We start from the raw sequence: 13,435 nt of genomic DNA, 5'->3' as shown, positions 1-13,435 counted from the left end.
TCTTATCCTTCTTCATCAGAGGGCAGATAGAATGAAAACCACAATCACAGAAAACTAACCAATCTGATCACATGGACCACAGCCTTGTCTAACTCAAGGAAACTATAAGCCATGCCGTGTAGGGCCACCCAAGAAGGACCTGTCGTGGTGGACAGTTCTGACAAAATGTGGTCCACTGGAGAAGGGAATGGCAAACTACTTCAGTATTCTTGTCTTGAGAACCCCATAAACAGTATGAAAAGGCAGAAAGATAGGACACTGAATGATGAACTCCCCAGATCAGCAGGTGCCCAATATGCTACTGGAGAAGAGTAGAGAAATAACTCCAGAAAGAATGAAGAGACAGAGTCAAAGCAAAAACAACGCCCAGTTGTTGACTGGTGTTGGAAGTAAAGTCCGATGCTATAAAGAACAATGTTGCATAGGAACCTAGAATGTTAGGTCCACGAATCAAGGTAAATTAGAAGTGGTGAAAACAGGAGATAGCCAAGAGTGAACATCAACATTTTAGGAATCAGTGAACTAAAATGGACTGGAATGGGTGAATTTAATTCAGATGACCATTATATCCACTACTCTTGGCAAGAATCCATCAGAAGAAATGGAGTAGCCATCATAGTCAACAAAGGAGTCCTAAATGCAGTACTTGGATGCAATCTCAAAAAGAACAGAATGATCTCTGTTCCTTTCCAAGGCAAACCATTCAATATCATGGTAATCCAAGTCTATGCCCCAATCAGCAACGCTGAAGAAGCTGAAGTTGAATGGTTCTATGAAGACCTATAAGACCTTCTAGAACTAACACCCAAAAAAGATGTCCTTTTCATTATAGGAATGCAAAAGTAGGAAGTCAAGAGATACCTGGAGTAACAGCCAAATTTGGCCTTGGAGTACAAAATGAAGCAGGTCAAAGGCTAACAGAGTTTTGCCAAGAGAACACACTGGTCATAGCAAACACCCTCTTCCAACAACACAAGAGAAGACTCTACACATGGACATCACCAGATGGGGTCAATACTGAAATCAGATTAATTATATTCTTTGCAGCCAAAGATGGAGAAGCTCTATACAGTCAGCAAAAATAAGACCAGGAGCTGACTGTGACTCAGATCATGAACTCCTTATTGCCAAATTCAGACTTAAATTGAAGAAAATAGGGAAAACCACTAAACGATTGAGGTATGACCTAAATCAAATCCCTTATGATTATACAGTAGAAGTGACAAATAGATTCAAGGGATTAGATCTGATAGACACAATGCTTGAAGAACTATGGACAGAGGTTCGTGACACAGTACAGCAGGCAGTGTTCAAGACCATTCCCAAAAAAAGAAATGCAAAAAGGCAAAACAGTTGTCTGAGGAGGCCTTACAAATATCTGAGAAAAGAAAAGATGCTAAAGGCAAAGGAGAAAAGGAAAGATACACCCATTTGAATGCAGAGTTCCAAAGAAGAGCAAGGAGAGACAAGAAAGCCTTCCTCAGTGGTCAATGCAAAGAGATAGAGGAAAACAATGAAATGGGAAAGACTAGAGATCTCTTCACGAAAATCAGAGATACCAAAGGAACATTTCATGCAAAGATGGGCATAATAAAGGACAGAAATGGTATGGACCTAACAGAAGCAGAAGGTATTAAGAAGAGGTGGCAAGAATACACAGAAGAACTATACAAAAAAAGATCTTCATGACCCAGATAATCATGATGGTATGGTCACTCACCTAGAGTCAGACATCCTGGAATGCAAAGTCAAGTGGGCCTTAGGAAGCATCACTACAAACAAAGCTAGTGGAGGTGATGGAATTCCAACTGAGCTATTTCAAATCCTAAAAGATGATGCTGTGAAAGTGTTGCACTCAATATGCCAGCAAATTTGGAAAACTCCGCAGTGTCCACAGAACTGGAAAAGGTCAGTTTTCATTCCAATCCCAAATAAGGGCATGCCAAAGAATGTTCAAACTACCACACAATTGAATTCATCTCATACACTAGCAAAAAAAATGCCCAAAATTCTCCAAGCCAGACTTCAACAGTACATGAACCATGAACTTTGAGATGTTCAAGCTGGATTTAGGAAAAGCAAAGGAACCAGAGATCATATTGCCAACATCTGTTGCATCATCAAAAAAGCAAGAGAGTTCCAGAAATTCATCTACTTTGCTTTACTGACTATGCCAAAGCCTTTGATTGTGTGGATCACACAAAACTGTGGAAAGTTCTTAAAGAGATGGGAATACCAGACCACCTGACCTGCCTCCTAAGAAATCTGTATGCAGGTCAAGAAGCAACAGTTAGAACTGGACATGGAACAACAGACTGGTTCCAATTTGGGAAAGGAATACGTCAAGGCTGTATATTGTCATCCTGCTTATTTAACTTATATGCAGAGTGTATCATGAGAAATTCTGGGCTGTATGAAGCACAAGCTGGAAGCAAGATTCCCGGGAGAAATATCAATAACCTAGGATATGTAGATGACACAGCCCTTAGGGCAGATAATGAGGAACTGAAGAGCCTCTTGATGAAAGTGAAAGAGGAGAGTAAAAAAGCTGGCTTAAAACTCAACATTCAGGAAACAAAGATCATGGCATCCGGTCTCATCACTTCATGGCAAATAGATGGGGAAACAATGGAAACAGTGAGAAACTTTATCTTTTGGGGCTCCAAAATCACTGCAGATGGTGACTACAGCTATGAAATTAAAAGACACTTGCTCCTTGGAAGAAAAGTGATGACCAACCTAGACAGCATATTAAAAAGCAGAGACATTACTTTGCCAACAAAGATCCATCTAGTCAAAGCTACGATTTTTCCAGCAGACACGTATGGATGTGAGAACTGGACTATAAAGAAAGCTGAGCACTGAAGAATTGATGCTTTTGGACTGAGGTGTCGGAGAAGACTCTTGAGAGTCCCTTGGACTGCATGTAGATCCAACCAGTCCATCCTAAAGATAATCAGTCCTGACTATTCATTGGAAGGACTGATGCTCAAGCTGAAACTCCAATACTTTGGCCACCTGATGCAAAGTACTGACTCATTTGAAAAGACCCTGCTGGGAAAGATTGAAGGTGGGAGGAGAGGGGGACGACAGAGGATGAGATGGTTGGATGGTATCACTGACTCAACGGACATGAGTTTGGGTAAGCTCCAGGAGTTGGTGATGAACAGGGAGGCCTGGTGTGCTGCAGTCCATGGGGTTGCAGAGATTGGGACACTGACTGAGCGACTGAACTGAACTGAAGGGTAAGAAAGGTGTGTGGCTACAGAAATATCAAAGTAGACTTCAGGAAGAATATTGTCAGAAATACAGAGGGGAATTCATAATGATCAAAGGTTCAAATTCATAAAGACATAATCTTTATGCACACACACATATATATATGCACCCAATAAAAATGATCCCAAAGAAATAAAACAAAATTAACAAAACTAAAGAGGAAAACACAAATCCACAATCACAGTTGAAGACGTTATGTCCTTCTCTCAGAAACTGATAAAAATCGTCCAAAAAAAATTAATAAGGATATAAAGTATTTGAATACTATCAACTTGATCTAACAGACATTTATAGAACACTATATTCAATAAAAGCCAAATACATCTTTTTCAAGGGCATGGGAATATTCACTAAGATAGATCATATGCTAGGCCATAAAAATGTTTTAATTAATATAAAGAAATGAAATCATACCAAATGTATTTTCTAATCACAACTGAATTATATTAGAAATCAACAATAGTTCTGAATATTTTCCAATGTCTAGAAATTAAACAGTGTACTTCCTAGTAGCCCATAGGTCAAAGAAAACTATTATAGGAGAAACTTTTATATAATTTGAGTATACACATATCAAAATTTGTAGAATGCAGTTAAAGCAGTTTTCCTAGCTTAGAGCGAAATTTATAGCTTTAAGTGACTATGTTAAGATTGTAAGAAGACAGGTGTACATTCAATGATGAATGGCTCTACATTAATAAACCAGGAAAATAAAAGCAAATAAGTAGAAGAAAGGATATTACAAAATTAAAAACAGAAATCAAGTGAAGAGAAATGAAAAACAATATAAAAATGTCAACAAAGTAAAAGTTTGTTCTTGGCAAACAAGAGTAAAGAAATACAAAAAACTCCAGCGAGCCTCATCAGGAAAAAATAAATAGAAAACACAAATTACCAATATAAAGAATCAAAGGGAAAACATAACTACATAATTTATAGCAATGAAGGACTAATAAGGAAACAGTATGAACATTTTGGAGTGGGTTGCCATTTGCTTCTCCAGGAGATCTTCCCAACCCAGGGATCAAACCTGGGTCTCCCGCATTGCAGGCAGACTCTCGACCCTCTGAGCCACCAGGGACGCCCTGAAGTATGTTAGACTTCTTAAATGAAATGGACAAATTCTTGAAAAAATGTAATTCACTTATGTTGACAAAACAGAAAATAGAAACTCTAAACAGCCCTATAGGCTCTAAAAATAAACACATAACTGCAAAATTTCCCACAAAGAAAAGTTCAGACCCAGTTTAATTCCCTAGTAAATTATATTAAACATTTAAATAATTAACAATAGCAATCTTACACAAACTTTTTCAGAAAAGAGAGAAAATGGAGTCATTTCCCAATTATTTTTGGAGCTGGAATAACCATACTAAATGTAAACACTGAGGCTTCTGTGGTGGCCCAGACGGTACATGCAAGCAATCTAAATTAACCAAAATAAAATTTAAAAGTAGAATAAGATTATTTAACTTTATGTGACTTTAGTACCTATCACAAGTAGTACCTACTTGTGAACCTATACTAACCCAGACAAAAGTATTAGTAAAAGGATAAACAAATATATTAAACAGAATATAGTCCAAAAATAGATTCATCTTGCCAAGACAATCCAATGGAGAGAGGAAAATCTTTTCAACAAATGATGAACACTGGATATCCTTACTAAGGGAAAACCAAAAACATGACTTCCTATATCACAGGACACACAATTCCCAGGTAGCACAGCAGTAAAGAATCCACCTGCCAATGTAGGAGATACAAGAGACGCGGGTTTGATCTCTGGGTTGGAAAGATCCCCTGGAATAGGAAATGGCAATCCACTCCAGTATTCCTGCCTGAAAAATTCCATGGCCAGAGGAGCCTCGCGGGCTCTAGTTCATGAGGTCGCAAAGAGTTGGACACGACTGAGCACGCACGCACGTGAAGATAAAAGCAAACTACATATCTTCTAGAAGAAAACATAGGAGATTATTTTCATGATCTTCCTAGAGAAGACACAGAAAGCACTCATCATAAAACAAAAATGTGATAAATTGCAGTTCACCAAAACAAAAAACTTCTCCTCAAAAAATACCATTAGGAAAATGAGCTGGCAAGCCACAGACTAGGAGAAAATACATACATTTATCTATATACAAGATCAAGGAAACATGTAATTTTTTCAGAAGAGACTTCACAAAAGAAAATTATACAAATGGCTAAAATCACATTAAAACTGAACTTAACACCATCAGCCATGAGAGAAATACAAAACCACAGTGAGATATCACTATGAACACAGGAGAACTGTGCAGTGCAGAGGTTCTCAAGGAGATAGGGAGGTTTGCAATTTTGACAAACAGGAGACATTTTTAGTTGTTACCAGCATCCAGAATGCTGAGAACCATCCTACAATGCACAGGATAACCCCACAGAACAATTATCCTGCCCAAAATGTCAATGGTGGCAAAACTGAAAAACTCCTAAGAGATTAATTTAAAGAGACTTAATAGCATCAAATGTTGGGGAAGATGTAGAGCAACCGGAACTCTGGGATATATCACTAGAAGGGATGCAAAACGGTTCATTCACTTTGTTTGACGTTTGACAGATATTACTATACTAAGTGCAAATAACTTTTTGTCAAATTAAATGCCAAATGGCTTACAGGGCCGTGCATGATCTACAGCCAGTGTACGTCTCCAGTCTCATATCTCCGTTAACCGAGGCACAAGAATGATACAGTACTAAAAAAATTTTCCAAAAAGTTTACTTGATTTTACTGACAGAAATCTTAAAAATCCTGAGACAAAAGAAACCTTCACATCATTTAGCTCAACTTACTACCTAGAGCAGGGATAATAATATATTCTTGACAGTGAAACATCTACTGTCTCACACTGTTATGGCAAAATCTCACAGATCTATCTAATAAAAACTTGAGAAACAACTCATATTATAAAAGTAATGATCCTCTACTCTTTTCATAAACTGAGTTAACTGGAGATTATTATAGTTACTGATTTCCTTAAGAAACCTCACAATATAAGCTGAAAAAATTAATATGGTAGTTTAGATAGATACTATCTCTTTATAAATACCACAACCCATTTCATAAAGGAATGAAATTAGTGAAAAACAACTCTTTAACTGGCCTAAATAAGTATTATTCAATAAAGATATAATGTAAACTATAAATGCAAGCCATATACGCAATGTTTACAAAGCAGATTTATGAAGTCAATTTTGATAATACATTTAGGTATATGCGACCCTATGAACTGTAGTCTGCCAGGCTCCTCTGTCCATGGAATTCTCCAGGCAAGAATACTGGAGTGGACTGCCATTCCCTTCTCCAGGGGATCTTCCCAACCCAGGGATCAAATCTAGGTCTCCTGCCTTGCAGGATGATTCTTTACCATCTGAGCCACCAGGGAAGCCTGGCAATTCTGACAGTATGTTTACTGTATATGTATAAAATATGTAAAACAGCTAATATATCCAAAACATTATCACTTCAATATTTAATAACATAAAAATTTTAGATTATTTTATATTCTTTTTCTGTACTAAGCCTCCAAAACCCAATGTCTGTTTTATTCTTATAGCACACCTCATTTTTGACTAGCCAGTTTCAGGTGCATAATAGCCACACATAGTTAATGTTTACTGGATGCTAATGTTGCTTACTACATGACACACTTCAAGGAAATTCACACGGATTATTTCATTTAATACTCCCTGAGGTTGCTCAGTGGTAAAGAATCTGTCTGCCAATGCAGGAGATGCAGGTTTGATCCCTGGGTGGGGAAGATACCCTGGAGAAGGAAATGGCAACCGACTCCAGTATTTCTTGCCTGGAAAATTCCATGGATAGAGGAGCCTGGCAGGCTACAGTCCGTGCTCACAAAGAATGGAACATGACTTTAGCCAACACAAGGAAATTATAGGGGAAAACAACTTGCCTGAGTTCCCAAGATTAATTAGTGGTAGAATCAGGATTTTAAACCAATCAGCATGACTCAGATATGGTCCAAATCACTATGCAATTCCACTTCAAATCAACTTTTTTCTTTTACACTACTACTGAAACTTTCAATTAACCAAATTAATACTTTTGATTCCTGCTTTGGTATCACATATTCATGGTACAGAAACCTGTATTTCTGATCACATAAAAAAACTCTATTTTCCCCGTGCAACACAGAATCGAAAACAAAAGACTTACCATTAAAATGAGTTTCTGATACTTTTGTTTTAGGTCTGACACACTTGCAGATGGGTCTGCTCCCAGAATGCTGTACCAATCCTTTTTTGGTATCTGCTCAAACGCCATCATCCCTTGAACAAGAAGTGGTCCTTTTCAGATCAGCGGAATAGAAATATTGACAACAATTCATTACAGTTTGTGTATATCTGGGAAATAACTAGGTACAGCTTCCCTAAGTTCTGTAACATTAAGTCATGATAATAATGCAAGCCTGAAAAAGCAAATATTTTCACTTGAAACGCCCCAAGAATTTCACGTTTAAGTATACAGAAAAGTGTGGGAAAATCTGTTAGATGTTTCATGATATACGCTTATATCTTAAATGAACGAATATACAACAGCATAAGAACAAAAAAAAATTTTGATAATGAACCCGAGCGGTGGATGACCCTTTAAGAAAGGTGTTTCTGCTAGTCTCTTGGTAAAAGCTACACACAGTAGGTACTCACTAAACATACTAGAGTTTAATAAGTGTTTATAAAATGAATAAATATTAAAAAGCAAAACGAGGAATTAAAATCAATTTGGGAGCATTCCCTCTTAATATCTCCAGTTCACTTCTTGTCTTTCAGGTTATCTTCAAAGAATAACATGCCAAAAGCCAGTCAGCACTGGCAGGTGGAGAGCAACAACCCCTCAATTATTGGACACGCACTCAGACCTCGCAAAGAGCTCCTGAAACTGTTCAAGGGAAGACGTGACAGCCCTCCCGAACCGAAGAGAACCCGCCAGGAGCCCCAGAACCAGGCAACTTCTTCCCATAGCCGCAAACTCAACGAGACATCCGGGGCTTCCTCAAATTTGGGACTCGGAAATCCACTGCACTCATGGTGCGCTGTGTCGCCCAGCCACAGACTCGTACCCTCTCCTGGATCCACTCGATCGCAAACTTACCAACACTAGAGCCACTAGAGCCCACTCCGCGCCTGCATTCTGCCAAACCTCGGAACCAGCTTCTGCTTCCGCCGGAAGTCACTGTCCTAACGCAGGCAAGTTTCCAGCCGAGCCGCAATGGCGGAGGCACCGATCGGAAGCGCCGCTCCGCCCTCTGGACGCGGTCGCTATGGTAACCCATTCGCCTCTACCTCAGGAGTTTACCAACAGTAAGTGCGGGCGCGGTGGGAAAAGGCTTCCTTCGCCTCGTTCTAACTCGCTGTTGTCCTGGCTCTCAGACTGTCGTTTCTCTCCTCTTTCTCAGCGAGTACCCCCAGCACCCCCCTCCAAGCTTCCTCCGCCTTCCCCAAAACTCCCCCCACATAACCTACCCACTGCAGCTCCTTGTCCTTTCCCGGTTGACGACTGCAGTACCATGACGGGGGATGAGGGGTGGGGGGCTACGGTGGGGGTACTATTGGGATTAGAGCGGGTGGAGGTCGATGAGAAGGGTGACAAGAACTGATTCCTCCCTTCTCCCTAGACTTCCTTTGGAATGTTCTCATTCCAAAACTAAGAGAACTAAAATCTATGCTGAGTACAAAGTTTTTGTTTATATATATATATATATATATATATATATATATATATATATTTTTTTTTTTTTTTTCCGAAAGAGATGTTCAACTTAATTGTTTCTTTTAGATTTTACTTTAGGTGGGTAGCCATGTCCTTTTCAAGGGGATCTTCCCAACCGAGGGATTGAACCCAGGTCTCCCGTACTGCAGGTGAATTCTTTACCATCTGAGACACCAAGGTAGCCCAAGAATATTTTAGTAGGTAGCCTAGTCTTTCTCCAGGGGATCTTCCCAACCCTGGAATCAAACTGGGATCTCCTACTTTGCTGGCAGATTCTTTACCAGCGAGCTACCAGGGAAGCCCAAAGTTTTTCAGTTTTAATACTATTTTTTTGGAAGAGATGTTCAACTTATTTCTTTTAGATTTTAGAAACCGACGTGAAAAATGAAAACTTTTCAAAGTCCTTTCACACTCTTTGCAAGTCTTCCTATTCGCAGGGCAGCAATGACATCGTTCAAACTCACAGAAAAAGCAAAATAAAACGCTCACTTTGAGGTAGTTATTGGGTACTCCAAATGGGCACTTTCCTCTCCCTGTCGTTCGTCCTGTTGTTCCCTTTTACTGTCAAATCTCTGTGCTGCTTACCTTAGATTTGTTGCAGAGAAGCCAATTCTGATTCCATGTTCATACTGTTTCTTTGACTTGTTTTCGCTGCTTCTGTTATAATCGTACAGAATGATGGCCAGCCTTAAAGAATCCTGCCCCTCTGCCTGACCGTTAAACTAGAGTGCCTTTGTTCAGAACCCTGTCCACCTGTAGCTGGCAGGAAGGAAGAAATTAACCAAACCTCTGCCTGAGGTTTGCCATTCTGGGAGATGTTTGCAATATTAATGGCTTTTTTAACTTTGCCTCCTCACCTTCCCCCATGTCTGATCTATAAAAGAACCTGGCATCCAGACCCTGTAAGATGGTTATTTTGAAGTGCTAGCCTGCCATCTTCTCCATCAGCTGGCTCCCCAATTATAGTCTCTTCCTTGCCTCAACCTCTCATCTCTTGGATTGGTGCCTGTTTGTGGCGAGCAGAGCGAGCTTGGACTCGATAACCTATTGACTATTCTTTCTTGCATTTTACCTGGAGGTCAAAACTGTGTCTTTATTCTCCACAGCGTGATATAAATTTCACTTTGAAATGTTAAGGTAGTTTTGTTGATGTTACTCCTTAGATTTATTTTCCTTTTTTTTTTTTTTATCTTCTACCAAGTATCCATTTGAGAAGCAGTCGAGACAAACCCTAAGCACATTGAAAAAGATATTTTGATATGGTCAGTTATTTATTGATGGTTCCCTGGTAGCTCAGCTGGTAAAGAATGGATCTGCAATACAGGAGACCAGGGTTTGATCCCTGGGTGAGGAAGATCCCCTGGAGAAGGAAATGGCTACCCACGCCAGTGTTCTTGCCTGGAGAATTCTTTTGACAGAGGAGACTGGCAGGCTACAGTCCATGGGGCCACAAAGAGTTGCACACGATTGAGCGACTTTCACCAAACTATAACTGAATAACTGAATGATACAGAAAAGTTTAAAAATCTAAAAGGAAAAGTATAGTTTAGGTTCTTCATAGGATTTTGTCATGTTTAAAGGCAGACACAGCCACCTTTATATGAATACTAGGTGAGAAGATCTAATTTTCATGCTTAGTTCCAACATTCTGTGTGGCCCTAAGTATACCTAAAATCACAGAACTGTGTTATTCTGAAGACCTTCTTATACAGTACTATCAGAATTGCACCACTTTGAATTTCTCTGGCCCTCAAACTTCCTTTTACCACCGCATAGACGTTCTTTGTATAGATAATTATACTCAAGCCCTTCAGTTTTTTATAGAAAGAGCACTTTATTTTGATATATGATTGCATTAATGTATTGTGTTATCTCTTTTACTGCTTTTTTGAACAAAATTCTAATCACGTATCTCAACTTTCGTGTATTTATTTAATATAGAAAGAGGTACACTTTTTTTGTCCCCACCAAATCCCATGTGTTCTGTCATTTCATAATAACATATTTTAGTTTACATCTGTAAAGCATACTTTAGTTTGCAACTTTTTATCTCATCTCCATTAAGTCATTAGTCCTCCAAAATTACCAGTAATTAATTGATATTATCCAAATCTAGTGCTTGTTTACATTTCCCTAATTGTCTCAGAATTGTCTTTTTATGGTTGGTTTGCTTGAGTCAGAAACCAGAATCTACACATTGCATTTGGTTATTCTCTCTTAAATATCTTTTAAGCTATAGCAGTCCCAATACTTCACTACTACCTTTTTTCCCCCTTTTTTTGCTATTAGTTTATTGAAAAAACAGATCAGTTGTCTTAAAATCTGAATATCTGTTTATTTATACCAGAATCCACTTTTTATTTTTATTTATTTATTTTTATTAGTTGAAAGCTAATTACTTTACAATATTGTAGTGGTTTTTGCCATACATTGACATGAATCAGCCATGGATTTACATGTGTTCCCCATCCTGATCCCCCCTCCCACCTCCCTCCCCATCCCATCCCTCTGGGTCTTCCCAGTGCACCAGCCCTGAGCACTTGTCTCATGCATCCAACCTGGGCTGGTGATCTGTTTCACCCTTGATAGTATACATGTTTTGATGCTGTTCTCTCAGAACATCCCACCCTTGCCTTCTCCCACAGAGTCCCAAAGTTTGTTCTGTACATCTGTGTCTCTTTTTCTGTTTTGCATGTAGGGTCATCGTTACCATCTTTTTAAATTCCATATATATGCATTAGTATACTGTATTGGTCTTTATCTTTCTGGCTTACTTCACTCTGTATAATGGGCTCCAGTTTCATCCATCTCATTAGAACTGATCCAAATGAATTCTTTTTAATAGCTGAGTAATATTCCATGGTGTATATGTACCATAGCTTCCTTATCCATTCATCTGCTGATGGGCGTCTCGGTTGCTTCCATGTCCTGGCTATTATAAACAGTGCTGCGATGAACATTGGGGTGCACGTGTCTCTTTCAGATCTGGTTTCCTCGGTGTGTATGCCCAGGAGTGGGATTGCTGGGTCATATGGCAGTTCTATTTCCAGTTTTTTAAGAAATCTCCACATTGTTTTCCATAGTGGCTGTACTAGTTTGCATTCCCACCAACAGTGTAAGAGGGTTCCCTTTTCTCCACACCCTCTCCAGCATTTATTGCTTGTAGACTTTTGGATAGCAGCCATCCTGACTGGCCTGTAATGGTACCTCATTGTGGTTTTGATTTTCATTTCTCTGATAATGAGTGATGTTGAGCATCTTTTCATGTGTTTTTTAGCCATCTGTATGTCTTCTTTGGAGAAATGTCTGTTTAGTTCTTTGGCCCATTTTTTGATTGGGTCATTTACTTTTCTGGAATTGAGCTGCAGGAGTTGCTTGTATATTTTTGAGATTAATCCTTTGTCTGTTTCTTCATTTGCTATTTTTTTCTCCCAATCTGAAGGCTGTCTTTTCACCTTGCTTATAGTTTCCTTTGTTGTGCAAAAGCTTTTAAGTTTCATTAGGTCCCATTTGTTTATTTTTGCTTTTATTTCCAATATTCTGGGAGGTGGGTCATAGAGGATCCTGCTATGATTTATGTCGGAGAGTGTTTTGCTTATGTTCTCCTCTAGGGGTTTTATAGTTTCTGGTCTTGCATTTAGATCTTTAATCCATTTTGAGCAGAATCCACTTTTTAAAACACTTTTTACAGGAATCCTTGCTCATTAGTCTTCCTTCTTTTTTTTTCTTTTTTAGAGCACTACTGTTCAATGGAAATACAATGTAAGCCATAAATGCAAACCACACACGTGATCTTAAATTTCCTAGTAGCCATATTAGAAAAATAAAAAGAAACAGGTGAAATGGATTTTAATAATATATTTATTTACCAGTGTATCCAGAGTATGCTCGTTTCAAAATGTAAACAATACAAAAATTATTAATGAGATATTTTACATTCTTTCTTTCTTTCTTTTTCTTTTTTTTACATTCTTTCTTTCATACTAAGTCTTCAAAGGCTGGTGTGCATTTTACCTATACAACTCATCTCAATTTGGACTGTCCACTTTTCAAGTGCTCCATAGCCATATCTTACTAGTGACTACTTTATCAGTCACAGGTCTAGGGTATAAAGTCCAGCATTCCTCCCCAATATGATCCTAGTTTTCCAGCTTCATCACCTATTACCTTCATACATGAAGCAATTAAACAATTGAATATTTTCTTGGTATTTCATAATTTTATTCAGATGGGTCTCCTTGCTTATAACACCATACCTCTTTTCTTCCTCCTATCAGTTTTACTCCTTCTTTAAGACCTATCTCTTCCATCAAGTCTGTTATGATGGCCCAATCCTTAGAGATTACCTTCTCCTCTCAGTTTTCATAGCAGTACAGGGTGTACTCCTCTTTT

The 13,435-nt window shown here is 38.7% G+C and overlaps 2 protein-coding genes across 4 annotated transcripts in view; one reads left to right on the top strand and one right to left on the bottom strand.

Moving 5' to 3' along the window:
* DNAJC24 (DnaJ heat shock protein family (Hsp40) member C24) overlaps positions 1–8,527 on the bottom strand; it is a 71,193-nt gene extending 62,666 nt beyond the window's left edge. The window contains exons 1-2 of one of the 3 annotated variants that reach the window (XM_043908676.1): positions 8,426–8,527; positions 7,490–7,602 (exon numbers count right to left, since the gene is read on the bottom strand). In XM_043908676.1, the coding sequence (XP_043764611.1) occupies positions 7,490–7,600 (111 nt within the window). In that variant the 5' untranslated portion in view covers positions 7,601–7,602; positions 8,426–8,527. Of the gene's footprint in view, positions 1–7,489; positions 7,621–8,425 lie in introns of all 3 variants that reach the window. The other 2 variants (XM_043908685.1, XM_043908667.1) reach the window with 2 other exon arrangements.
* A 32-nt stretch (positions 8,528–8,559) lies between these two features.
* The window catches only part of DCDC1 (doublecortin domain containing 1), a 447,948-nt gene continuing 443,072 nt past the window's right edge, over positions 8,560–13,435 (top strand). The window contains exon 1 of the mRNA XM_043908575.1: positions 8,560–8,634. The gene's annotated coding sequence lies outside the window, so the exon portion shown is untranslated. The remainder of the gene's footprint in view (positions 8,635–13,435) is intronic.

Source organism: Cervus elaphus, chromosome 1 (genome assembly GCF_910594005.1).
Source record: "Cervus elaphus chromosome 1, mCerEla1.1, whole genome shotgun sequence".
Classification (NCBI taxonomy): Eukaryota; Metazoa; Chordata; class Mammalia; order Artiodactyla; family Cervidae; genus Cervus; species Cervus elaphus.
Note: the sequence above shows the minus strand (reverse complement) of the source record. Positions and strands in the feature narration are given on the sequence as shown.